The sequence below is a fragment of the Carettochelys insculpta genome, chromosome 2 (assembly GCF_033958435.1).
Source record: "Carettochelys insculpta isolate YL-2023 chromosome 2, ASM3395843v1, whole genome shotgun sequence".
NCBI classification, from domain to species: domain Eukaryota; kingdom Metazoa; phylum Chordata; order Testudines; family Carettochelyidae; genus Carettochelys; species Carettochelys insculpta.
Window position 1 is genome coordinate 105,235,876 of NC_134138.1, and position 21,304 is coordinate 105,257,179.

The 21,304-nt window shown below is 40.6% G+C and overlaps 1 protein-coding gene across 2 annotated transcripts in view; it reads left to right on the forward strand.

Moving 5' to 3' along the window:
- The window catches only part of DOK6 (docking protein 6), a 420,268-nt gene that overhangs the window by 144,545 nt on the left and 254,419 nt on the right, over positions 1-21,304 (forward strand). For both annotated transcript variants that reach the window (XM_074985856.1, XM_074985858.1), the window contains exon 2: positions 19,862-19,969. In XM_074985856.1, the coding sequence (XP_074841957.1) occupies positions 19,862-19,969 (108 nt within the window). The remainder of the gene's footprint in view (positions 1-19,861; positions 19,970-21,304) is intronic.

Sequence of the window (21,304 nt, forward strand, 5' to 3'; positions counted from 1 at the left end):
TAGAAGATACAGCTCTGTCCCTCGCTTCCACAGCTAGAAGCAGAAGTATTGGAAAAAGCCAGGTTCTATGGAAATCGAGGCAGTGGACCAAATGCTTTCTCTGGTCCATTGTTGGTAGAAGGCACCCTCTACTATTCCTGCATTCTGACTTCTTTTTCAGTGCTTCTCCGAAAGGCAAATAGCTGGTGCAGGAGAGTGCAAAGAGGAGAGCTGGTAGCAAAGACCTATAATCCCTAAACCAGTGGTTCTCAGACTCTTTGACATGATGTTCCCATTTTGGTTTCCACTAAGCCCTCGTGCCCCCCATTTTTGATTGAACTACATTTCACCCTTTGCACTCATATTTATATTATTATTCGTTATCAACTAACTTGTAATTATTTTACCCATGTGTCTGATGCATATAGGGAAGATTGAAAAATACTCATAAATACTAAGTATTATTTTATCTTACTGAAACTTTCCAAATGAACAAAAATGATGTCAGTGTATGTATTTTAGTCGCCATACAAACATTTCAAATTTAAACAACTTCAGAACTATCTAAAACTTGACTAAACTTCAGAAAGCAGAATGAGACAGCAACATACTTGTAGTTAATGGTTAACCAAATCACCTTTTTTTCCCCAGTCATTTATGTTTGAAGATAAAACAGATATTTGAGGAACAGAAATTTAAGCAAACAAAAGCAGTGTGAATCAAACTAATATAATGAGATGGAAGACACTGTTTTTCCCTCACAAGCTCAAAAATTTTGGTTTGAAGGATGAAAGAGCACAATGCAACTCACTTCTAGCCTATTGTGCTGTTTTGTTTTTTTAAGTCTAAGCTGTAGGTTTGCACTCCTGAAGCAAGGAAATAGGATTGAGGCATGGGTCATTAGCTCATGTATACATTTACGGATCTAGTGCTTCTTCTGCAGAAACTTCTACATGAAAAATATTTTGAACATATCATATATATATATAGTATATTAAAGATTCTGACCTGCACTCTTTTACAAGTAATGGACTGCGATTACATTAGAATTAAAATGGCACACTGTTAGATGAGATACTCTAGCTTTCTTATTCAGTTTACATTTTTATAGTTGTGAAAATGTGCTCAATTTAAATGGCTGCTGTTATCCGTAGAAAAAACCAGATTAAACAGACTCCACTTCCATCTAACTTGTTAGTCAAAACAACTGCATCTTGAGGATAGTGATACTGTATCTTGGTAGATAAATTTGTGTGATACAGCAGGTGGAAATAGGGATGGATATGCAGAGAACACTAATCCTGTGTCGTGAAAACAGAAAAAGATTTATTGCTCCCAAAGCTCATTTTAAGCCTGTAACCCTCTAAATTAGAGCTGTAAAAATGATTGAGATTTTGTCCTTCAGTAGTTTAAAACAGGTGTCTGTGATTATTATTCTATTCAATATCCGTGCTTTGCTTTAAGGTATTCAGTTGCATGGGTTTGATTTTATAATATTTATTTTGACAAATCCCTGTATTCACAATACTTAGGATTTGAGTAGATAGCTACCATCTTTCAATATACATATGTTATTTGAGGCTGTGTGTGAAGGTCAGCATTTTGAAATCTAAAGACACAAAAAAGAACCGATATCACAGTAACTATCTACCTTTTTCATTTATAGTATTAATTGCTCTTTTGTGTGTGTGTATGGTAAACAACATTTTCAAAGAATGCACATTAAATATGTATAACAAAGAATGAGTTTTTATTGCCTTCAAAAAGCCTGGTAGAGTCAAGGTTTTAACATAAAGTGGGATTTCCATTGCTTTAATGAGCAGATGAAATATACTGAATCTTAATAAGAAACTACAACTGTTCTTTTAAAGCAAAAAAACAGTAAAGTAGCACTTTAAAGACTAACAAAATAATTTATTCCATGAGCTTTGGTGGGACAGACCCACTTCTTCGGACCATAGCCATACCAGAACAGACTCAATATTTAAGGCATAGAGAACCAAAACCAGTAATCAAGGTTGACAAATCAGAAAAAAATTATCAAGAAGAGCAAATCAGAGAGCAGAGGGGTGGGGTGGGGTGGGGGGAAGTCAAGAATTAGATTAAACCAAGTGTGCAAAAGAGCCCCTGCATACTGGGCTCAATCTAATTCTTCCCCCCCCCCCGCCCCTTTGCTCAGCTTGATAATTTTTTTTCTCTGATTTGTCAACCTTGATTACTGTTTTTGGTTTTCTGTGCCTTAAATACTGAGTCTGTTCTGGTATGGCTATGGCCTGAAGAAGTGGGTCTGTCCCACGAAAGTCCACCAAGTAAATTGTTTTGTTAGTGTTTGAAGTGCTACTTGACTGCTTTTTTGTTTTGATAGTATATAGACTAGCATGGCTCCTTCTCAGTTCTTTTAAAGAATTATGAAGTATATGAAATCACTTTTCTAGACAATCAGAAATTCTTGATAATGTTATAATTGGCAGCTAGCTAAAGAGAAAATAAGTAAATATTAAGCGTATGTAATTTTATTTCAATGTTATTCATGTAACAAGTTTTAGCAAGTGAAATAATCCTGCACTGTTCAAACTTAGTCCCACATTCAATGCCCTTTGCTGACCTAGAACAACACAGGTTGCATCTCCGACAACAGCCACCTTCTCGTCCGGTAACATCCATTGTCTGGCAGGATCACAGATGCTACTGGATTAGAGACTGCAGGAGTAGAGAAGGGCAGGGTGGGGCCAGAGCCCTTTGGCAGCCCACAGGAGAGAGGGGTCAGAGCCAAAGCTCTTACAGTGGCAATGAGGGGCTGGGGCTGGAGCCCCGCAGAGCCTGGGGAGGAAGCCAAAGCCTGGTGGAGGCTGAAGTTCAGCTACAGAGCGGCCAGAGGCTGGAGCCCTGGGTTGTTGGAGGTGGAGCACCGCAGCAGCCGGTCCAGGGCTGTAGGCATGGGAACGTGGGCCAAACCAGAACCTTGGGAGCACAGGGCAGAACAGAGCCCTGTGGCAGCACCCGTGGGCCAGAGCTCTCCTTCAGCCCCAGGGAGCGCAAGACTATGGCTGGAGTCCCAGTGCACCTCCAGGCTAGGGCTGGAGCTACATACACGAGGCTGGTGGTAACACAACTGTAGACCCACAGAGCCCCAGACCTAGCCTGGAGCCTTGCTGGGCTGGTGGGATCTCCTCTGCAGCCCCTCAGATCCCTGGACCAGAGTTCCATATGTGGGGCTGGCCAGAACCCTGTTGCAGCTCAGAGAGTCCTGGGCCTGGCGTGGAGCCTGGCCTGTGGGGCAGACCACAACTTCAGGAGTGGGAACTCTGCTGATCCAGGGCTGAAGCCCCCAGCAACCCAGTGCCAGCGGCCCATGGCAGTCCTATATTAGCATAGTCTGGAATGTCAAGGATCCCCACAGCAGGTGGGCAAGGAGGTAACACGGAGAACTGAAGCAGATTCTTGGGGACACATGCAAGGGAACAACCTGGTCTGGCAAATTCTCTAGTCCAGGACCGGTCAGGTCCCAACCAAACTGTGCCTGGGAGGTTCAAGCTGTACCTTATATTGCAAGTGGTTTCACTTGTTTCATTGGGACTGTCATAAGGTAACACCAGCCTTTTACAGGGAAAGAGGCCAGCACAGCTGTAAGTACTCAACTGACCTCTCATAAGACAACACCTGGGCTCTTGAGGGGAGATGAGTAAGTGAATAAGAGACCTGGTAAATCGGAGCCTGCTAGAGTCAGGAAGGACCAGCAGACCTTTGCGTGAGGGAAGAAACTGAAGGAGAGCAGTAACTATGAGCTGTCAGTGAGGAGGAGCAGTTGGTGCGTACTGAGGACCCCTGATGAGTGCAGATCTCTGGCAGAGGCCCTAAGGACAAATGGGAAGTTCAGCTTGGTCAGGAGAAACAAAGCCAGGAAGCAAGAGGGGATAGATTCTCCCTGAGTAGTGGTGGGACTCCCTGACAAGAAAGCTTGGAGGAGGAGGTGGTGGGGGGCATTCACTGGAGTTGAAGGGCTGAGTGGAAGGCTTGAGTGATGTGCTGTGGAAAGATGAGCCACTTCAGATGAGGGGGCATGGGCCTTGGAACAGGGACAAGAGGAACTGGTAGCAGGTGCTGCTGTAGACTTTCAGGTGGATGCCTTAGAAGGGAATAGAAAATCTTAAGTTTATTATGGAGGCTGATTTTTCACTACAAGGTTTTAGGGGACCATTGCACTGGTGCACACAATGAATTCATTCCAGACTCAGGCTTTGTATCAGATGCCACACTGGTGTCTATGTTCCTTTAATGGGGGAAAAGACACTGGAGAGCATCCTTTACATGTCCCATAGAGCTGGAAGGGACCTTGGGAGGTATTGTGTCCAGTCCCCTACCGTCTTGGCGGGACCAAACACCATCCCTGGCAGACTTTTTTATATAAAATCTATTTGCCCCGACCCCTAAATGGCCTCCTCAAGGATTGAACTCACAACCCTGGGTTTAAGCAAGCTAATGCTCAGAGTACAGAGCTATTCCTTGCCCGTTTGTGGTTCAGGTGGCCATAATTATGAATTAGATGCCTTAGGGTGAAGATTCTGGCCCTAACTTAACATTAAGTTTATCTATTGTTCAGTATCTAGGCAGTAGTGCTGTGAAAGGTGATGAAGTACGCATTTGCATTGTTTGTGGATCTATTCCTTCAGACAGCCCCATTGACAGGTCAAAACACAGGAATGTGATGTTGAATTGTAAGCTCAAAGTCTTCAGGGATTAATAAAAGTGAAGATAATTTCTCTGAATAATACTATGAACAAATCTTTCAAATTTTGTGCCTCTAATTTATATATTTATGGAGAGACAAAGTGAGAGAGAGAGAGATTCATATACAGAGAGCTCATGTGTGTGTATGTAAAAACACATATGTGAGTGAGTCAGAGAGAGAAATAAGATTAAATTACAAATTATGGCCGAAACTGGAGTTAATTCTTTTTGTTTGATCTAAACACTCTTTTGGACTTAAATCCCATGGTTATACAGTTTGATTATATGTAGCAGTTCAGGCATTTGGTTATCATAGGAATAGTTGAAAAATTACTTGTAATGACACACTGGTTTGTGAGATCTCAGTAATAGCAAAGTAAATCTTTTTATGAATTAAAATAGAGCCATAAATTGCACATCCATAAATTACAGTACATTATAAACATTCCAAATTCACGTACAACATCAATTATAGGATAGCTGGCTGAATTGTCCCTAATCGTCTCTTTAACTCCATACTAATTCCCACTGACTGCAATCAAGCCTGTGAGGTCTGATCTAATCTGAGCTGAAACAGTCTGACTGCAGCAGATGTTTCTATATTTCTTTCTTTTCCCAGCTGGAAATGCCAGCACATTTGCAGCCTGGAAAATCACTAAACAAAACCAAAGCCACCAGAAGCTTTGGGACTTGTACTGTGACACTGAAAAAGGATCATGTCTAAGTGGTGTCTCTGCCCTTCTTTGTCACTCTGAGTTATGAAATTTATTTCCTGCTTGGAATGATGAAATTAAGCAAACAGCAGCTCTAGAGACAAGAAGCTCAAGATAAAATCTACAAAAAAGAAGAAAAATTCCACATTGACTCAACTATCTGTATGATTTTGAGTGTGCTTATCAGTGGAAGAACATTTACAAATTAAAAAATAATGATTTTTTGCTGTTTTAATAAGCAGCTGCTCAATCATTTTTCTGTCAAGATCATTTCAGCATTAACAGTTATTCCTGAAATTAAAGTTCACAACTTTTCCCCATTATTGATAAATAACCTTGCTTTTTTTCCCCCTTTGCTTCAAGAAAAGGCCTACTGAGAGAGGCCCTGCTTTTTCTGTTACTCTGTATCATGTGTAGTCGCTTAGATCTGTGCAAGTGCTACGGTACTGGTTTAGCAGTATTAACACCCACTGCATGAAGGTATAAATAACTGTACTAGGCTGCAAAGAATCAGGCTTGTAACCTTTCTGCTATTGTAAGCTTTCTACTATGCTATTAACTGAGAGAGACGTGTCTCTTTTGGAATCTTCTTGGATGCAGTCTTGCATCACAATCTCTAAATCATTTATTCTCTCCCTCCTTTGGATTAAGCTGATAGAATTCTAGTAGTCTCTTTGGCTAGAGATGGCTGCTTGTTCTGCCACTAGACAACTTCCCTAATGGAATGGGGCTTGTGTATTAAATTGTCATCACCAGGTACATCTATTTTCCTATCCTTCACAGATAGCAAGCAGTCCTGTAGCACCTTAAAGAGAAACCAATTTATTTACTAGGTAATGAGATTTTGTGGGTGAGGCCCATTTCTTTAGAATTTCAGGTTGGAGTAAACAGAATCCAGGGTTATTATAGCAGGGGCAGGGGGCAGGAAGAAGGATCTCCCCACCTTTTTTCCTCTTCTTCCTTTACCCCCTTTCCCTGATATATTAACCCCGGATTCTAATTGTCTACTCAAACCTGAGGAAGTGGGTCTTACCCAGGAAAGCTCATTATGTAATAAATAAATGTATTAGTCTTCAAGGTGCTACAGGGCCACTTTTTTTGTTGAAGCTACAGACTAACACTGTTCCCCCTCTGTGACTGTTCCTATCCTTGTTACTTCATTCGTACTCCATTAGGTCAGGTACATGACTGCTGATAAAAACTCTTTTTACCTGTACTTTTTTGCATTTAAGAAATTATGGTGGTTGTCCACTGAAATTAATAGGCAGCAGGTTTAAAAAAAAAACAAAACAAAAGGAAGTGCTTCTTCACACAACCAAGCAACCTATAGAATTGATTGCCATAGGTGGCTGTGAATGTCAAAGGCATAACTGCTTTAAAAAAAGAAGTCCATGAAGGATAGGTCCATTGTTGGTTATTTGCCAGCATGGTCAGAGATGCAGCTTCCTGCTCCAGAATGTCTGGGTGGATCACTTGATAACTGTTCATGATCTGTAGATTCTCTCTGAAGCATGTGTCACTGGACACTGTCAGAAGACAGTATACCAGGCTAGATGGACCACTGGTTTGACTTAAGTATGGCATTTCTTTAAAAAAAAAAAAAAAGGATGAGAGTGAGGAGGAAGGCACACTAGATTAAAGTATGACATTTTCCTTAAATTCCCTGAAAAGCCAAAGTCACCATGTATGAAAATAAGCCAGACACTTTCAGTGTTGATAATTCATATGACTCACTAGATATGCCATGTAGGTAGCACAGAAGAACATCTGTGTTCATGGGGACGAATTCTTAATAGGAAGTAAAATGACTTTTCTTACTATTTGGATATTTTGGGGTAGAAGATTTAGTCTTTTTAAGAAACAGTCCAATATCTGATAATCTGCACTTGATCAACAGAGCAGATCACTATTGTGATCCAGTTGGCAGTTTGACCATGATCTGTCAACAGAATTCTTATTGGAAGATCTCTTCCAACAACAACTTCCGTCAACAAATCCCTGTAATCTAGACGTAAGCCTAGAGGTTAGAAATTCCTTAAGGTTTTCTTCAAATTCTTATCTGTGCACGCACATTGGCATGGATTCCTCCTCAATGCAAACCCACACTGCTATAGAGAAGTCTCCAGAACTCGCACTAAAGACCCACATCAATCAGATACTTCCCCATGCCATATGGCCTTTCTTTGCTTTCCCATTTAGCACTAAAACTCAAGTAGATCCAGGCTGTCAACAAACCCTAGAATTCTTCCCTCTCTGAAAGAATTTTGTCATGGTTTAGCAAGGACTCTGTTGGAGATCCTAGATTCTTCTTAGGCCCACTTCCATCTCCCTCATGTATCTCTACTCATAGAGCCCTTGCTCTGCTGAAAGTCTTCAGAAGGGATTGGGGAAAAGAAGATGGATGCAGCGCTGCAGATTCCAACTGGCCAAGCCCATTTCCTGCTTGATGTGTAGATCTAATCCTCAGTGTTTAGAAATGCAGTGATGGCTTCTACAGAAGAAAATAAAATAAAATCCATATTACATACAGATGATGTGAAACAGTTTTAATAGCAATATTAATTTATGAAGGACTAAAATATGTAGTAAATTATGTAAGAGGAAAGTAGATAAAATCAACATTAGCAAAAAGCATAGTGCTGCACATTTCATTGCTGTACTGCATAATTAACTGTTGTGTGCAATTATTAAGAACTTAGCCAAGCAACACAAACTTAATCATGTCCAAAATGCATCTTTTTCTCTTTTAGGAACGCATATAGCCTGTTTCGTCTGATTTATTCTAGTAGAAATACTGGATGCTTATTTTTGTGAGATAAGCTTTTCCTTTTTAAATGTTAGTGAGAGATTTGTTCCTGCTTTTTAATGTGTGTTGTTTCCTGCTTTTCAAAGCATGCCATTTTAGTTCATTACTTGTATGCATGACTCTTTCTCGGTAATTTCCAGGTACAGCAATGGAAATGGGAGATAAAACAGAATGTTCTATAAACAATATTGTTTCTTTGGGCTGAGACACTTGGAGAGTTAGTCAACATTCTCAGTTTACAAGTAGGGGAAGGGGAGAATCAATTAAATATCAAACTTTGTAACCAAACAGCACAGGCAACATTCCCTTTATTCATTTCTTGTGATCATTAGTACAATTTCAGTCTGATTACCCACGTTATCTTTTGTGATAAAACTGTGTTGTTGTTCCTTGAAGGAAAAGTAGGAGGGGATTGTCTATCATTTCTGTTCTATCTACAAAACTATTACAGTCTCTTCTCTACATGTAAGCCGTGTCTACACGTGCACGCTACTTCGAAGTAGCGGCACTAACTTCGAAATAGCGCCCGTCACGGCTACACGTGTTGGGCGCTATTTCGATGTTAACATCGACATTAAGCGGTGAGACGTCGAAGCCGCTAACCCCATGAGGGGATAGGAATAGCGCCCTACTTCGACGTTCAACGTCGAAGTAAGGACCGTGTAGTCGTTGCGCGTCCCGCAACATCGAAATTGCGGGGTCCGCCATGGCGGCCATCAGCTGAGGGGTTGAGAGACGCCCTCTTTCCAGCCCCTGCGGGGCTCTATGGTCACCGTGTGCAGCAGCCCTGAGCCCAGGGCTTCTGGCTGCTGCTGCTGCAGCTGGGGATCCATGCTGCATGCACAGGGTCTGCAACCAGTTGTCGGCTCTGTGGATCTTGTGTTGTTTAGTGCAACTGTGTCTGGGAGGGGCCCTTTAAGGGAGCGGCTTGCTGTTGAGTCCGCCCTGTGACCCTGTCTGCAGCTGTGCCCGGCACCCTTATTTCGATGTGTGCTACTGTGGTGTGTAGACGTTCCCTTGCAGCGCCTATTTCGATGTGGTGCTGCGCAACATTGATGTTGAACGTCGACGTTGCCAGCCCTGGAGGACGTGTAGACGTTATTCATCGAAATAGCCTATTTCGATGTCACTACATCGAAATAAGCTATTTCGATGTAGCGTTCACGTGTAGACGTAGCCCTAGTTTGCTTTTGCATATAGTCCCTTTTTGGAAATTTTCTCCAAAATTTGCCGTGGTAGTTCAGTATTCTCCCTTTGACAGTGGTCTGTGCAGAACTTTAGAACTGCGTGGAAAAAAGAAAAGAACCCAACATACATCCAGTATAATAATCTATCACCCGGTATGAAGTATGATGATTACGTCTGTTGTTTCAGAGCGGACAATTGAGCTCACTCTTGTGCAAGATAGAAAACCTTTCTGTGCTTCAGAGAGTTGATTCTCTACTCTTATTGATACATGATAGCTTGTTTTATTCTTTCTAATATTCAGTATTTTTGTTGCTTCACTGTTGAGAGGAAGGGCAAACTTTCCTGATTACTTTTCCTGGCTTCAGTGAATTTTCTGAAAGGACTCCCATTGACTTTTATGTGGCTCAGAGTCTTGGTGATTTACCTTTCCTCTGAGACATGGACTGTGCATGACTCCTGCTTTTGTGGCAGCTGGGCAAAAGCACCAGAAGCTCCTAAGAAATAGGGGGAGGGCCCCAGAGGCATCCGGACTTTGGCCCCACCTTCTACCCCCCCAGTTGGCTTCCTCCCCACTGAGGTCCCTCCTGTCTGTACCTCTCCAGCCCACACCCTACCCACCCACTGTTTGTGTCTCTCCACCCCTAGTGGGTGTGGTGGGGGGACGCAGGAGAGGGATCAGAGAGGCACGAGGGGGGGCAGGAGTCTATGGGGAGGAGGTGGGAAAGGAGTGGGAAGGAGGTGGAGCAAGACCAAGCCCTGGGGGAAAGGAGTGGGCACAGGAAAGAGGTAGAGCAAGGGTGAGGCCCTTACGAGGGGGAAAGGTAGAACAGGGCCTTATGGTGGAATGTGGGTGAAGCCATGGCTTGGACACCCTTTCAACAAAGGATGGGCGGGCAAGCCTCCGAAGGGAAGTGTACTGCATCTTGTTTGAGGATACTTAGCCCTCCCTTGTCCTTCTTTTCTATCTGCTGCCCATGCCCTGAGTGTTTCATTTTTTGTTATCTTTAGAGTTTTCATGGTTAGGAGCTGGTTTTAGCTTCCCTAGAATAAAACTTTTTAAAGCAAGTGTGTATCCTCTGTTGGTATAATTTAGCGTGGCTCTGTTGAAGGCAGGAAAGCTGCACTCATTTACTTCAGGTGAGGAGCTGACCTCTAACACTTCGGGCAAAGGAAAGGCTAATTCATCCTGTCCTCTCTTCCCCGCTCCTTATTTTTGCCTTAGTGTATTTTAGCTTGATGCCTTTCAGGGTGATGATGATACCACTGTGGTGAAACCTGAGTTTAATTTGAGCCAAGATTCCGTTTTTAGTTTTCTACAGGTTATATGTCACCTCTGTAGGTTTTGCATAATCATTTTAATATCTGTAAAGTTGTGCCCCACTGAACCTGAGGGAGGGAATAGCAGTTAACCTTTTCCATAAATGATTAAATGTAAGTCAGATTATTGTTATATTGGCGCATTGCTGAGTTACATGTAATGGGTTCACTTAGCAAAAAAATTCCATCAGTTATGCTTCAGTGGCGGTTTCTGCTTAGCTTCAATTCCTGTAAGAAGATAGGAGCTTGTGCCACTGCTTTTCTTGAGCGATACCTGCTCCTTCAGCCAGGTAACAGTCAATTAGAAGTTGTCCATGTTCCCTGAGATGGTGGGAGGGTGGCAGTCAGCTAGATTTAGGACATGTGTACATGTACAACACTGCTGCAGCACATCAGGAGAAGATGCCATATGTCAATGGGAGATCTCTCCTGCCAGCTTAGTAAGACCACCTGCATAAGTGGTGTTGGCAGGAGAAGCTCTCCTGAGGATGTAGTACCATCCACACTTGTGTTTATACCAGTGAAACTAGCATTGATCCAGGGATGGGTGTGGGGGAGTATGGTGGGGGAAGAGCAGGAGAGATTCACACCCTTGAGTGACATAAATTCTGCAGATATAAGCTGTAGTGTGTGTGTGTGTATCCATCAAAATCAAATAAAAGAATCTCTCTGATGTCAAATATTGTCAAAAAGAATTCTTAATGTGTACATGTTACTAGCAAAGCAGAGGGTTGAAAAACTCAATCATCTCCTTGAAATAGTCATAATTGAAAGTTGATTTTGTGGGAGTGTTCTCTCTTATGTAATAGAGACATACTCAGGGATTTGTGTCAATGAATTGATACCTGTTAAAATGTGTTGGGTGTTTAAAACTCTTTCAAACTTATCACTGATGATATGAACAGACATTTAATTCTGATCCTTGCCTGATTGCAGAAGCACTTAGGACCATCAAAAAAAAAAAGTTAAATGTGAGTGTAGGGCTGCAGAATCCAAATGGTTCTTTTGTTATCATTGTGTATTTTAGCAGACAAAATATTCTTCCATCTTCTGTTTTTCAGGAAGTTGATCTACTGCATGTTGAACCTCTCTAATCCAGCACCCTGGAGATCTGACCATTTGCTGAACCAGAGAATTTGCTGAACCATGGGAAGCCAATGTTATCTAGCAGCATTACCAACACTTGAGCAACTTACAGGGCTCTAAAAAGACATGTAGGGGAGAATTAGAGCTAAATAACAGCACAAAACAATGAGAGCCAAGACTAGTGGTTGTAAACAGACTTACGGGACTGCGGAGAACTTAGACAGATGTCCACTTTTCATGAGTGTATCCAACTAAAATTATGCTGGAACATGGATGTTGCCAGACCAGAGTGTGTCATAATAGAGAGGTTCAACATGTATATGGAATTTAATAAGGCGAAAGTTGTGCCAATGTTTTTGCCTAACATCTCCTTATTGGTTGATTTGACTTCATATCATAGGAAGTGCTTATTTTGTGCCGCTATATGCCAGTACTGAGTACTGGCAACTCAGCAACCCCAGCTGTGGAATTCCCAGCTAGGTGGCAGGGGGCCCCACTAGCTTTGTGTCTTGGAGCCAGCTGGGTTGCAGAGCCCTGCTGGCAGCCCCAGCTGTGAGAACCCTGGTTTGTGGGGTGGGGGTCCCCAGCAACCGTGGGGTGGGGAGCCAGCTGAGTGACAGCTCCTCTTCTTTTCTTTCTCCCTTAGAAAGCACCGATTGTGGTCATTGTTGAAGTCATAAAGCTTATATCAACTTGAATAAATGTCACAGGCCAAACACTTGCTTGTATTATTGAAGACAACAATCTTCAGTGAGTATAAAGTATCTAGAGACCAGTAAAACAAGCTGTGAAGTTGATGTATGAAGTAGAGGAAAGGTGATAGAACAGTTCCCGGTATTTTCTCTGCTCAGTTAATGGTATTTAATATATTTTATTATATAAAAAACTTTTTTTAAAGAACTGTAGATGATCTGAAAGACTGCAGAAAGAAGCACCATTCCAAAGTTTAAAAAAAATGTGCTGGGGAATAAAGTTACTTAAATATTTAGATCAATCTCTTTTGCTATTAGATGAACTATTGTGTCCCTTTTCACTAATAAAAGTTACTCGTGACATTTGATTCTGCTGCTGTTACACACATTGAATAGTATCTACTCATCCAGAGATGTACTAAGTGAGGATAATACTTCACATAGCAAAAGTGCATTTTATGTAGCATGAAGTGGTGAGGGAACATGACTGGGGGATATTGAGATTGTATTTGACTGTCCAAATGAATTTGAGAAGAAAAGGGCACAATTTAATAAATAAACTGATGTCACATAGAACCATGAATATTTTCCTGCATCACTGCCAGTTGTTCGAGATTGCAATGGACAACTTGTGATGGCCCTTGTAATTATGATACGAAATAGGAAGACAAAGTGCGTCAAGCTTAAGAAGCATTTTGCGTCAAGCTGCTAAGCCGCTGGAATTTTCGTAAGGAAAAGCTATAAATAAAGTTGCTTGTAGAGCATGTTAGTGCACTGTTTTGAGCTTTGCTAGTTTACGTACAATATAGTAAAGGCATTGGGCTAGATTGAAAAAAGGGACTTCAGTGTCTAATGTTTAGGCTCCCTTTCACCAAGTGGAATACTAAGCCCAGAGTTAGGTACTCAAGCTCCTTCAGCTGTGTCTACACCTCCCTCTCCTTTCAGAAACTAAATAGGAAGAAGGGGCTTTCGAAGTCATGGGGTCATTTCAAAAGGCCCCCATCTACATGGGTGGCATATGTTCCGAAAGTGGCAATTTCTAATCACATGCAGCCACTGTTATGCTAATGAGGCACTGCATATTCATGCCAATGTCATGGTTGTGAGAAATCCACACCCCTAGAGATGAAATCAAGCCCACCTGAGTCCCTGTAGACAGGGGCAGGTCCTTTCATTGACATTGCTTTCACTTGGCTGGGTGGTGGATTTACCACAGTTGAAGAATGCTGCTGTATGAAGCATCACTCACAATGGCTTCTAAATCTGTGCAAGTGAATGTTTTCAGAGCAGGGGCCTAAGGTTTCCTTACAGATAATTGTTTGCAATGTTTGGATGAAACTAGAGAATCCCTGTGCTCTCAAGTGAACTCACTTAAAAAAAATAATAGGACAAAAACAACCTACCACCAATGTTCCCTTTAATTTTTTCTATCTTTGGGAGGAATAAATTTTATGTGCACCGAGGCACATGCAGTAGAAACACATGTTGCCCGCTGTGAGCACTGTGGCCACTCTGCTAATAACCTGAGTGGTATTTGAATGTCTCCTGTGTGGCCAGTCAAGCGCTTAGCTTCCAGGGAACACTGCAATCAGCTCTAGGTGAACACTTTTCCTGAAATAACCACTCCATAGCTTACCTTTCGTTCTTCATTCTCAAAGGAACCCACCACAATGCCTTGAAAAGATGAGCCTGGGAGCTTAAATTCTTAAGTTTGCTATACTGTACTCTGAAAATCTTGGTGTTTAATAAAGACCCTATTTTTTACGACTTATTGCAACAATCTGCAACCCCCTAACCTTCTTTTTTTTGTCCTCACTGTGGAGCTGCTAACTGGTCACTTTGCCTTCACTGGTCTCTTACTATGTATATTAACTACATATGGCAAACAATCTATTGCACCTTGTATTTAGCTGTTATACCTTTCCCAGACTTGAAGAAGAGCTGCTTGTAGCTCAAAAGCTTGTCTCTTTCACTATCAGAAATTGATCCAATAAAAGATATCTCATTCTCCTTGTCTCTCTTAAGGCTAGGTAGCCTTCAACCCCTTCGAATAGAAGGGTGGGCAGTTTTCATTAATGGAGGCCCAAAGCCTCTCTGCTGAACTTCACTGATTTTAGCTCACAAGTCATAGACCAGAACTTTTGTGTCATCTATTAAAACTCAGCACATGCCACGGTCTAAAATTCAAGCAAAGAAGATATAATAAATACTGTGAAACCATGTTTTTCCCCCCACAGCGGCAGACAGCTTGGACTAGCTTTAGGTGATTTTTATCCACAAAGTAATGCAAATTTCTCTCAGTATGGGAAAATTTGACTCCTTATTTAATTGGAAGCCAGCCAAATTAACCATCTGGAACACTTCTGCTGTGCAGGCTCTTGCTGATACTCTGGATTCTATCCTGCATAACCATGCCAGAAGATACAGGGAAAACATATTTTGTCATAGTGCAAGGCAGGACTGTCTACTGCCACTGCTCTAGCTGTCGTCTTTTTTGTTTCATCTGTCTCAGTATGAGGTCCTCTGTGAAGTATCCAGGAAGGACAAAACCGATTGATTGAAAATGTATTTAAGATCCACTGCATTGAAAATATAGAACACTTGGGCTATGTCTATACTTGCCCCTATGGTAATCGGGGTGATGGGAGATTAATAATGAAGTGCTGCGATGCATATGCAGCAATTCATTGGGCCATTTCTCCCCTGTGGAAACTTCGAAGAGTCATTAGGATCTTCCAAACTCCCTCAAACCATGCCCCTTCTGAAAGGAAGGGGCTAGTGTAGATGTAGCTTTTGTGAGCGCAAACAAGAGCAAAGAGTATCACTGTTGCATTCAGTGAAGTAAAGAAGGAAAAATACTCTTTACCTACTTTAAATTCACTTTAACTTGCATACTTGGAGATGGAACTTGCACAGGTGATGTTCCAATCTCTGTGAAATAGCAGCTCCATTGCTGGAGCATTGTTTCAGGAAATACTGTCTAATAGTATACATGACCAGTATACATGAAGAAATGACATTAGACTACTGGACACGAAGAGATTTGATGGTACCATTGCTTTCCTGATAGGTTAGGTAGTATTTTAGAAGTATAGCTCTCACTTTCTGAACCTGAAAAGAAGAACAAGCAGGCTTTGTGTCTTCTAATCAGAAATATACTCGCAAAACAGTCTTGAAGAGAAAATAGTTTCTTCTTTTGTCCTAATTTATCTTAACTAAACACAAACTGACACTGTACAATTAGTGGCTTTTTCAAAGAGAATATCTGATTTATTGCATGCCTAGCATTTATTTGAGATATTGATCATATCCCATTTCCATCGTTTTAATACATTATATTAATTTAAATTTGATTACTACACTGAGATCAATTTGAAGTACTTTTATGATTTCTTACACAGTAAAATCAACACATACATGATAGTATCTACATTCAGGGTAGTTTACCCATGCATGCATCCATCCACTAATAATTGCACCAGTGCCAACTTCGGAATTACTGGTGTTCCACTGTTTATTCCTCACAGAATCAAATTAGCCCTTTTGGCCCCAGATTTGCACCATCTGTGTCAGAATCACTCCCACGCAGGGTGGAAAATAATATACGTTTGTAAGATGTGCATATGTGTGTTAGTGTGTAAATACTCAGAGATCTTGTTGGACAAATGCGTACTTTATTTGGGGGCAGCGGAGGGAAGCAGGGAGGGTTCTCATTGCTTCACCTGTATTGCAGGACCTGCAAAACTTGGTCTATCATAAAGGGATCATTCAGTTCAAATAATCTCCATTGATTTGTATGAATTAAGGAAACAGAAATCTAAATATGAAGCTCTAGCAAATATAAGGAAAAATATTTTAAAATATTTGAAAATATTTATTCTACCTAGAAAATTGTCTGTCTAGTCAGTGGCAAAAATACAAAAATATAACTTTTATCGTCATTCCCTCCCTTCACTTTCTCTCATTCACTGACCAGTTAGATCTTGTGATAAACTCAGGTTTTTTGTGTTGGTCAGAGCTGGAGTGATGGGAGTGGGGAACATGCAGGTATATCAAATTAACAAAATATGTGAATTTAACATGGACTAGTTAAATTGCATTAAAACCCTTTGTTGAAGGTGTCATTGAAAATTAAAGTAGCCTTAATTTGGTTTAATTTAAAACACTTTGGAAGTGAATTAACTAAACAAAGGCCACAGAAGTTTTAACTAATCCATTTCAAATTCAGACCTTTCATTAATTTAGATAAATTTCCCTGATTGTCCCAGTGAAGAGATTCCCTAAAATTATCAAATGCTAGGGGCAAAGCCTACCTTTTATTACACAAGTTGAACCTCTCTAATCTGGAACACTCTCATCTGGCAACATCCATAATCTGGCATGGTTTTAGTTAGCTGGATGACCACTTCTCTTGGGTGTGGCCAAGTTTCCTGTGGTCCCAGGGAGTTTGTTTACAGCCACCAGTCCTGGCTCTCGGTGTTTTTGGCTATTATTTAGCTGTAATTTACCCCAAATTTCTTCTAAGAATGCAGCAAGGAGTGACAGTTTTGATAATGTGCTAGATAATACTGACCTCATGTGGTACAGTAAATTCTCTTGTCCGGTACCAGTCAGGTCCCAAGGGTGCTGGATGAGAGAGATTCAATGTGAATGCACGATCATATCCAGCACCTTGAAGTCTGGAGCTAGGTTGATAATAGATATAAGAGATCATAACAACAACGGAAGTGTTTTAGAAAGCTGTCAGAATAATTAAATGGTAAATCCTGGGCAATACTATTTTTATATTTGCATAGTTTGTTTGATTTTTGATTTTTAAGTAGACTATGAAAAAAATAACTGATTTGGAGTTTGTCATAATCTAGTCTGAGGGATTTTTGGCATCCAGAAGTTGTATTACAGCTGTATGTGGTTTTGGCTGGAAACAGAACGACTAAGACGCTGTAACAAGGAGTACTACTAATATACTTAGCACATACAAAGTTCTTTTTACCCTTGCAGAGCAATTATTTTCCTATAACATTTTAGATACTGGAGGTTAAATCTTGGGTAGGGTGAAGTTAATGGCAGTTTTGCCACTGACTTCAATGGAACCATCATTTCACTTTACCTTTATTTAAAACAGAGCTGAAGGTAGCCTCCTGATTCCATGGCTACACTGAACTGTTGTGGGGGCACTGACTACTTCAGCTGTACCCTCCAACTTGGCAGAGCAGCCCAGTCCTGGCTCATCTGAGAGGGTTTGACGGGGGGGTTTAGACAGAAAGGCTGACCCATGCTCAGCGCACAGCAGTGGCTTCTACCCCTACGCTGTGTTGAATGGACATTTGTATGTATTGAAGAGAGTAGGGCTCTCACGCTGATGTTTGTAAATGACGATACAGAGAGCATCCAATCCTGTTATGTACTGAGGACCTCTTGAGAGGTAATGAACTTCCTCAGCTCATCAATGATCATAATGTGTGGATCCTGACAGGATCAGATACAAAGTCTTCCAATCACATCAGTGATGTGTGCCTTTAAGAGTCCAGGAATAAGACATTTCTCCACCATGATTTGTTTTCAGTCATATGTCACTCGGTAGTGATTCCAGTATGTCATCCACCCACAGCACTGACAGGATTTGTCTGGATCCTCAGCAGTGCTGCAGCTATAATGAGAAAAGGAAGTAGAGTGTGTTTGGCCCTGCAGTTCCTGGTGAGATCTTCAGTAAAAGAAGATATATATTTTAAAAAATGGATTCAAAGTGACTGAAGTGATATCAGGGCAGAGTGGTGCAATGAAGAGATATTTTGGAATATTATATTATATTGGAACATTTTGAGATATAGTAAAAAATTTCTTGTCTGTGGAAATTGGTAGAATGAGAGTAATAAATAGGACACTGCAATACCAGGGTACAACATATATATAGGAGTGACTGATTAAGTTGCACTTGTGGGTGAGGGGGTTCCATTATATGGGAAGGAAACATAAAGTCAAATAATGTAAAAATCTTTTGTGACTCAAATTGTATCCTAGAATTTCTATGTATAGAAATGCCATGCTTGAACTATAAGAGGATAGAAGTAGAAGGATACTTCCAATCACATAACCTGGGTGTTGGTGGTGTTTGTGAAATGCTCAATCAGAAAACTCAACAATAATTTGAATACTTCTAGATATATTAAATCACTGCTTTTTAGAGCTGTTAGTTCCAGAATTCGCAATTCTGGATTTAGTCCTAAGTGCAAGGCAGGATCTAGTCCAAGATGTGAATATAGACAAACTACTCAATCGTGAAGCAGTATAATTAAATTTAGCATCATTGTATGGGGGAAATACCAAAGAAACCTACCACGTGGCATTTAACTTCAAAAAAGGGAAAGTACACACAAATGAGGGATTTAAGTTAAAAAGAAATTGAAAGAACACTCAATTAATGTTAGAAACTATTAGGAAAAGTGTCAGCTGTGAAGGTGGTCTGTATCTGGAGCGCCTTTGGGGAAAAAATATAATGTGTGCTCATTACCTATGAGCCACACCAGTGTGGCGGCCACTAATCAACTTTTTGGTGGCTCAGCTAGGGCCTTGGGGGAAGGCAAAGAGCAATACTAGGTGAGCAGGGAAGCACCTCAGTGAGGAAGTGGAGTGAGGATGGAAAGAGGCATGGGGCCTTGCAGAAGGTGGAGTGAGAGTGGGGCTTTGGAGAAAGGGGGAAGTGGGGCAGGGCACCCATGGAGAAAAATAAAACTCAGCTCCTGTGAAGGGATAAATAATAAAAGAGAAACTATCGTAATGCCACAATATAAATCCATGGTATGACTTTGGTTTTTATACTGTGTGGAGTTCTGGACACTTCATTTCAAAAAGATACATTAGAATTGAAAAAAGTACAGAAAAATGCACAAAAAAAAGGAGAAAAGAAAAAGAAAAGTAGAGAAGAGCTTCTGTATTAGGAAAGACTGAAAAGTTTGGGACTGCTTGTCATAGAGAGGAGATGACAGAAATCTATAAAATCATGATGGTTGTGGAGAGAGAAAATAGGGAAGCATTATTTACTCCTCCACATAAACATAGGTCCTATGCATCATCTCATTAAGAAAACATATCATCATACAACATACAGTAATGTCTAGTCATTCCCTCTGAAACATCTGGCATTAACTACTATTGGAAGATGTGATACTGGGAGTGATGGAGCATTGATCAGGTCTAGTAGGCCTACTTTTAATATCTTTTTTTTTTTTAAAAGGGCTGTTTTATTGGAATTTCTTCCAATGGATCATCTAAACCATATAATTTAGCACTCTAATGTTAATAAGGATATATAAGGAACAGAGGATAATGTAGTTCCATCATTTTGCTTGCAGATTTTCAGACGTTGCTGGCTGGTTTTCAAGAAGGCTTCTAGTAAAGGACCCAGAAGACTAGAAAAATTTCCAGATGAAAAAGCAGCCTATTTCAGAAATTTTCATAAGGTAGGTCCATCCCACAAGTAATATGACCACACTGCAAGGGCATGATTCTGAGATCAGTGACGTCAATGGTGGAGATCAGGCCAGGTCAGTCAGACTTATTCCTGGGAATAGTTTTCATGTGTTGTCCTGGTGTTCCTTCTATATATATTAGTTATTTTCAGTTGGAGTTCATCACTCTCTCTTACAGTTTTGATAATGGCTTTGTTACTATTCCATATTATTTGTATTGCTCTGATGTTCAGAAGTCCTCATTAGACCAAGATCCCATTTGCTAGGTGATAAATACTTGTTTGAGTATTTCCTCTGTTCTGGTTTCTTGGCATATAATTATTTTGTAATTAACACAGGATTGGGTCTATTTAGATCAGGAATTCAGGTGTTAAGCATAAGGTTTTTCTTTCTCCCTCCGCCCCCCGCCCCACATGCTGGAGATGTTAATAAAGTATTGAAAGTCCTGCTTGAACTCATAATTGAACTCATGTGCATATATAAAAAGAATAAAATGAATCTCAGTATTTGTTATTAACTCATCTAGAAACCTGGAGGGAACAAATTATAAAATGCAGCATGATGAGCAACTACTCAGTTTCAGGACAAAAATAGAAGAGGTCTGCTATTCAGTGGTAATCTTTTCCATTAACTTCAAATAGATCTGTGCCAACTGTAGACCAATGGCAATTGGGAATATCATTTAATTTCAGAGGTTATTTTGCATTCTGATTTCTTTATTGAATGCATATTTCAGTCATGAATACCTTATCTTTGATGGCAGCATTCACAACTGGCCAGAATATGACATTTCAGACTGTGTTCTTATATTTCTCAGTACTCACAGGTGCATTGTTGATTATACTTTGCATTTCTTATCTCATTTGTATTTTATTGTGACACAATCTCCTTTGTGCAGAAATTTCATCACTAGTTCCAGTATGTGTTTGTGCTTGGTGATAATTGGTGAGGGGTGGTGATGAAACAGGTTTCCTGTCATCTGCCTAGATTTCATCTCTCAACCTCTTGTTAGGTCAGTTCATTTTGTAATTTTTTTTCCATCTTATCTTACCAAAATTTGTTTCAAAACTGTTAGCATCTGAATTATATTTACTTTAGTGTATTTTCCACACAGTTCCTTGTTGTCACTATAGTTGCTATTTAAAGCATATAAACCTTCCTACCTAGCCTGTGTTTCACAGGTAAGGAAGCTTTTTTGAAATTTGATCACTTTCTGAATTTTAGATAGCACTTAGAACAGTGGTTTCTTTAGTATGGCTTCTTGTGGTTTATGGCATGTCTTAATTTAGCTAATTTCTTCCTATTAATATATTTATGACACTGCTC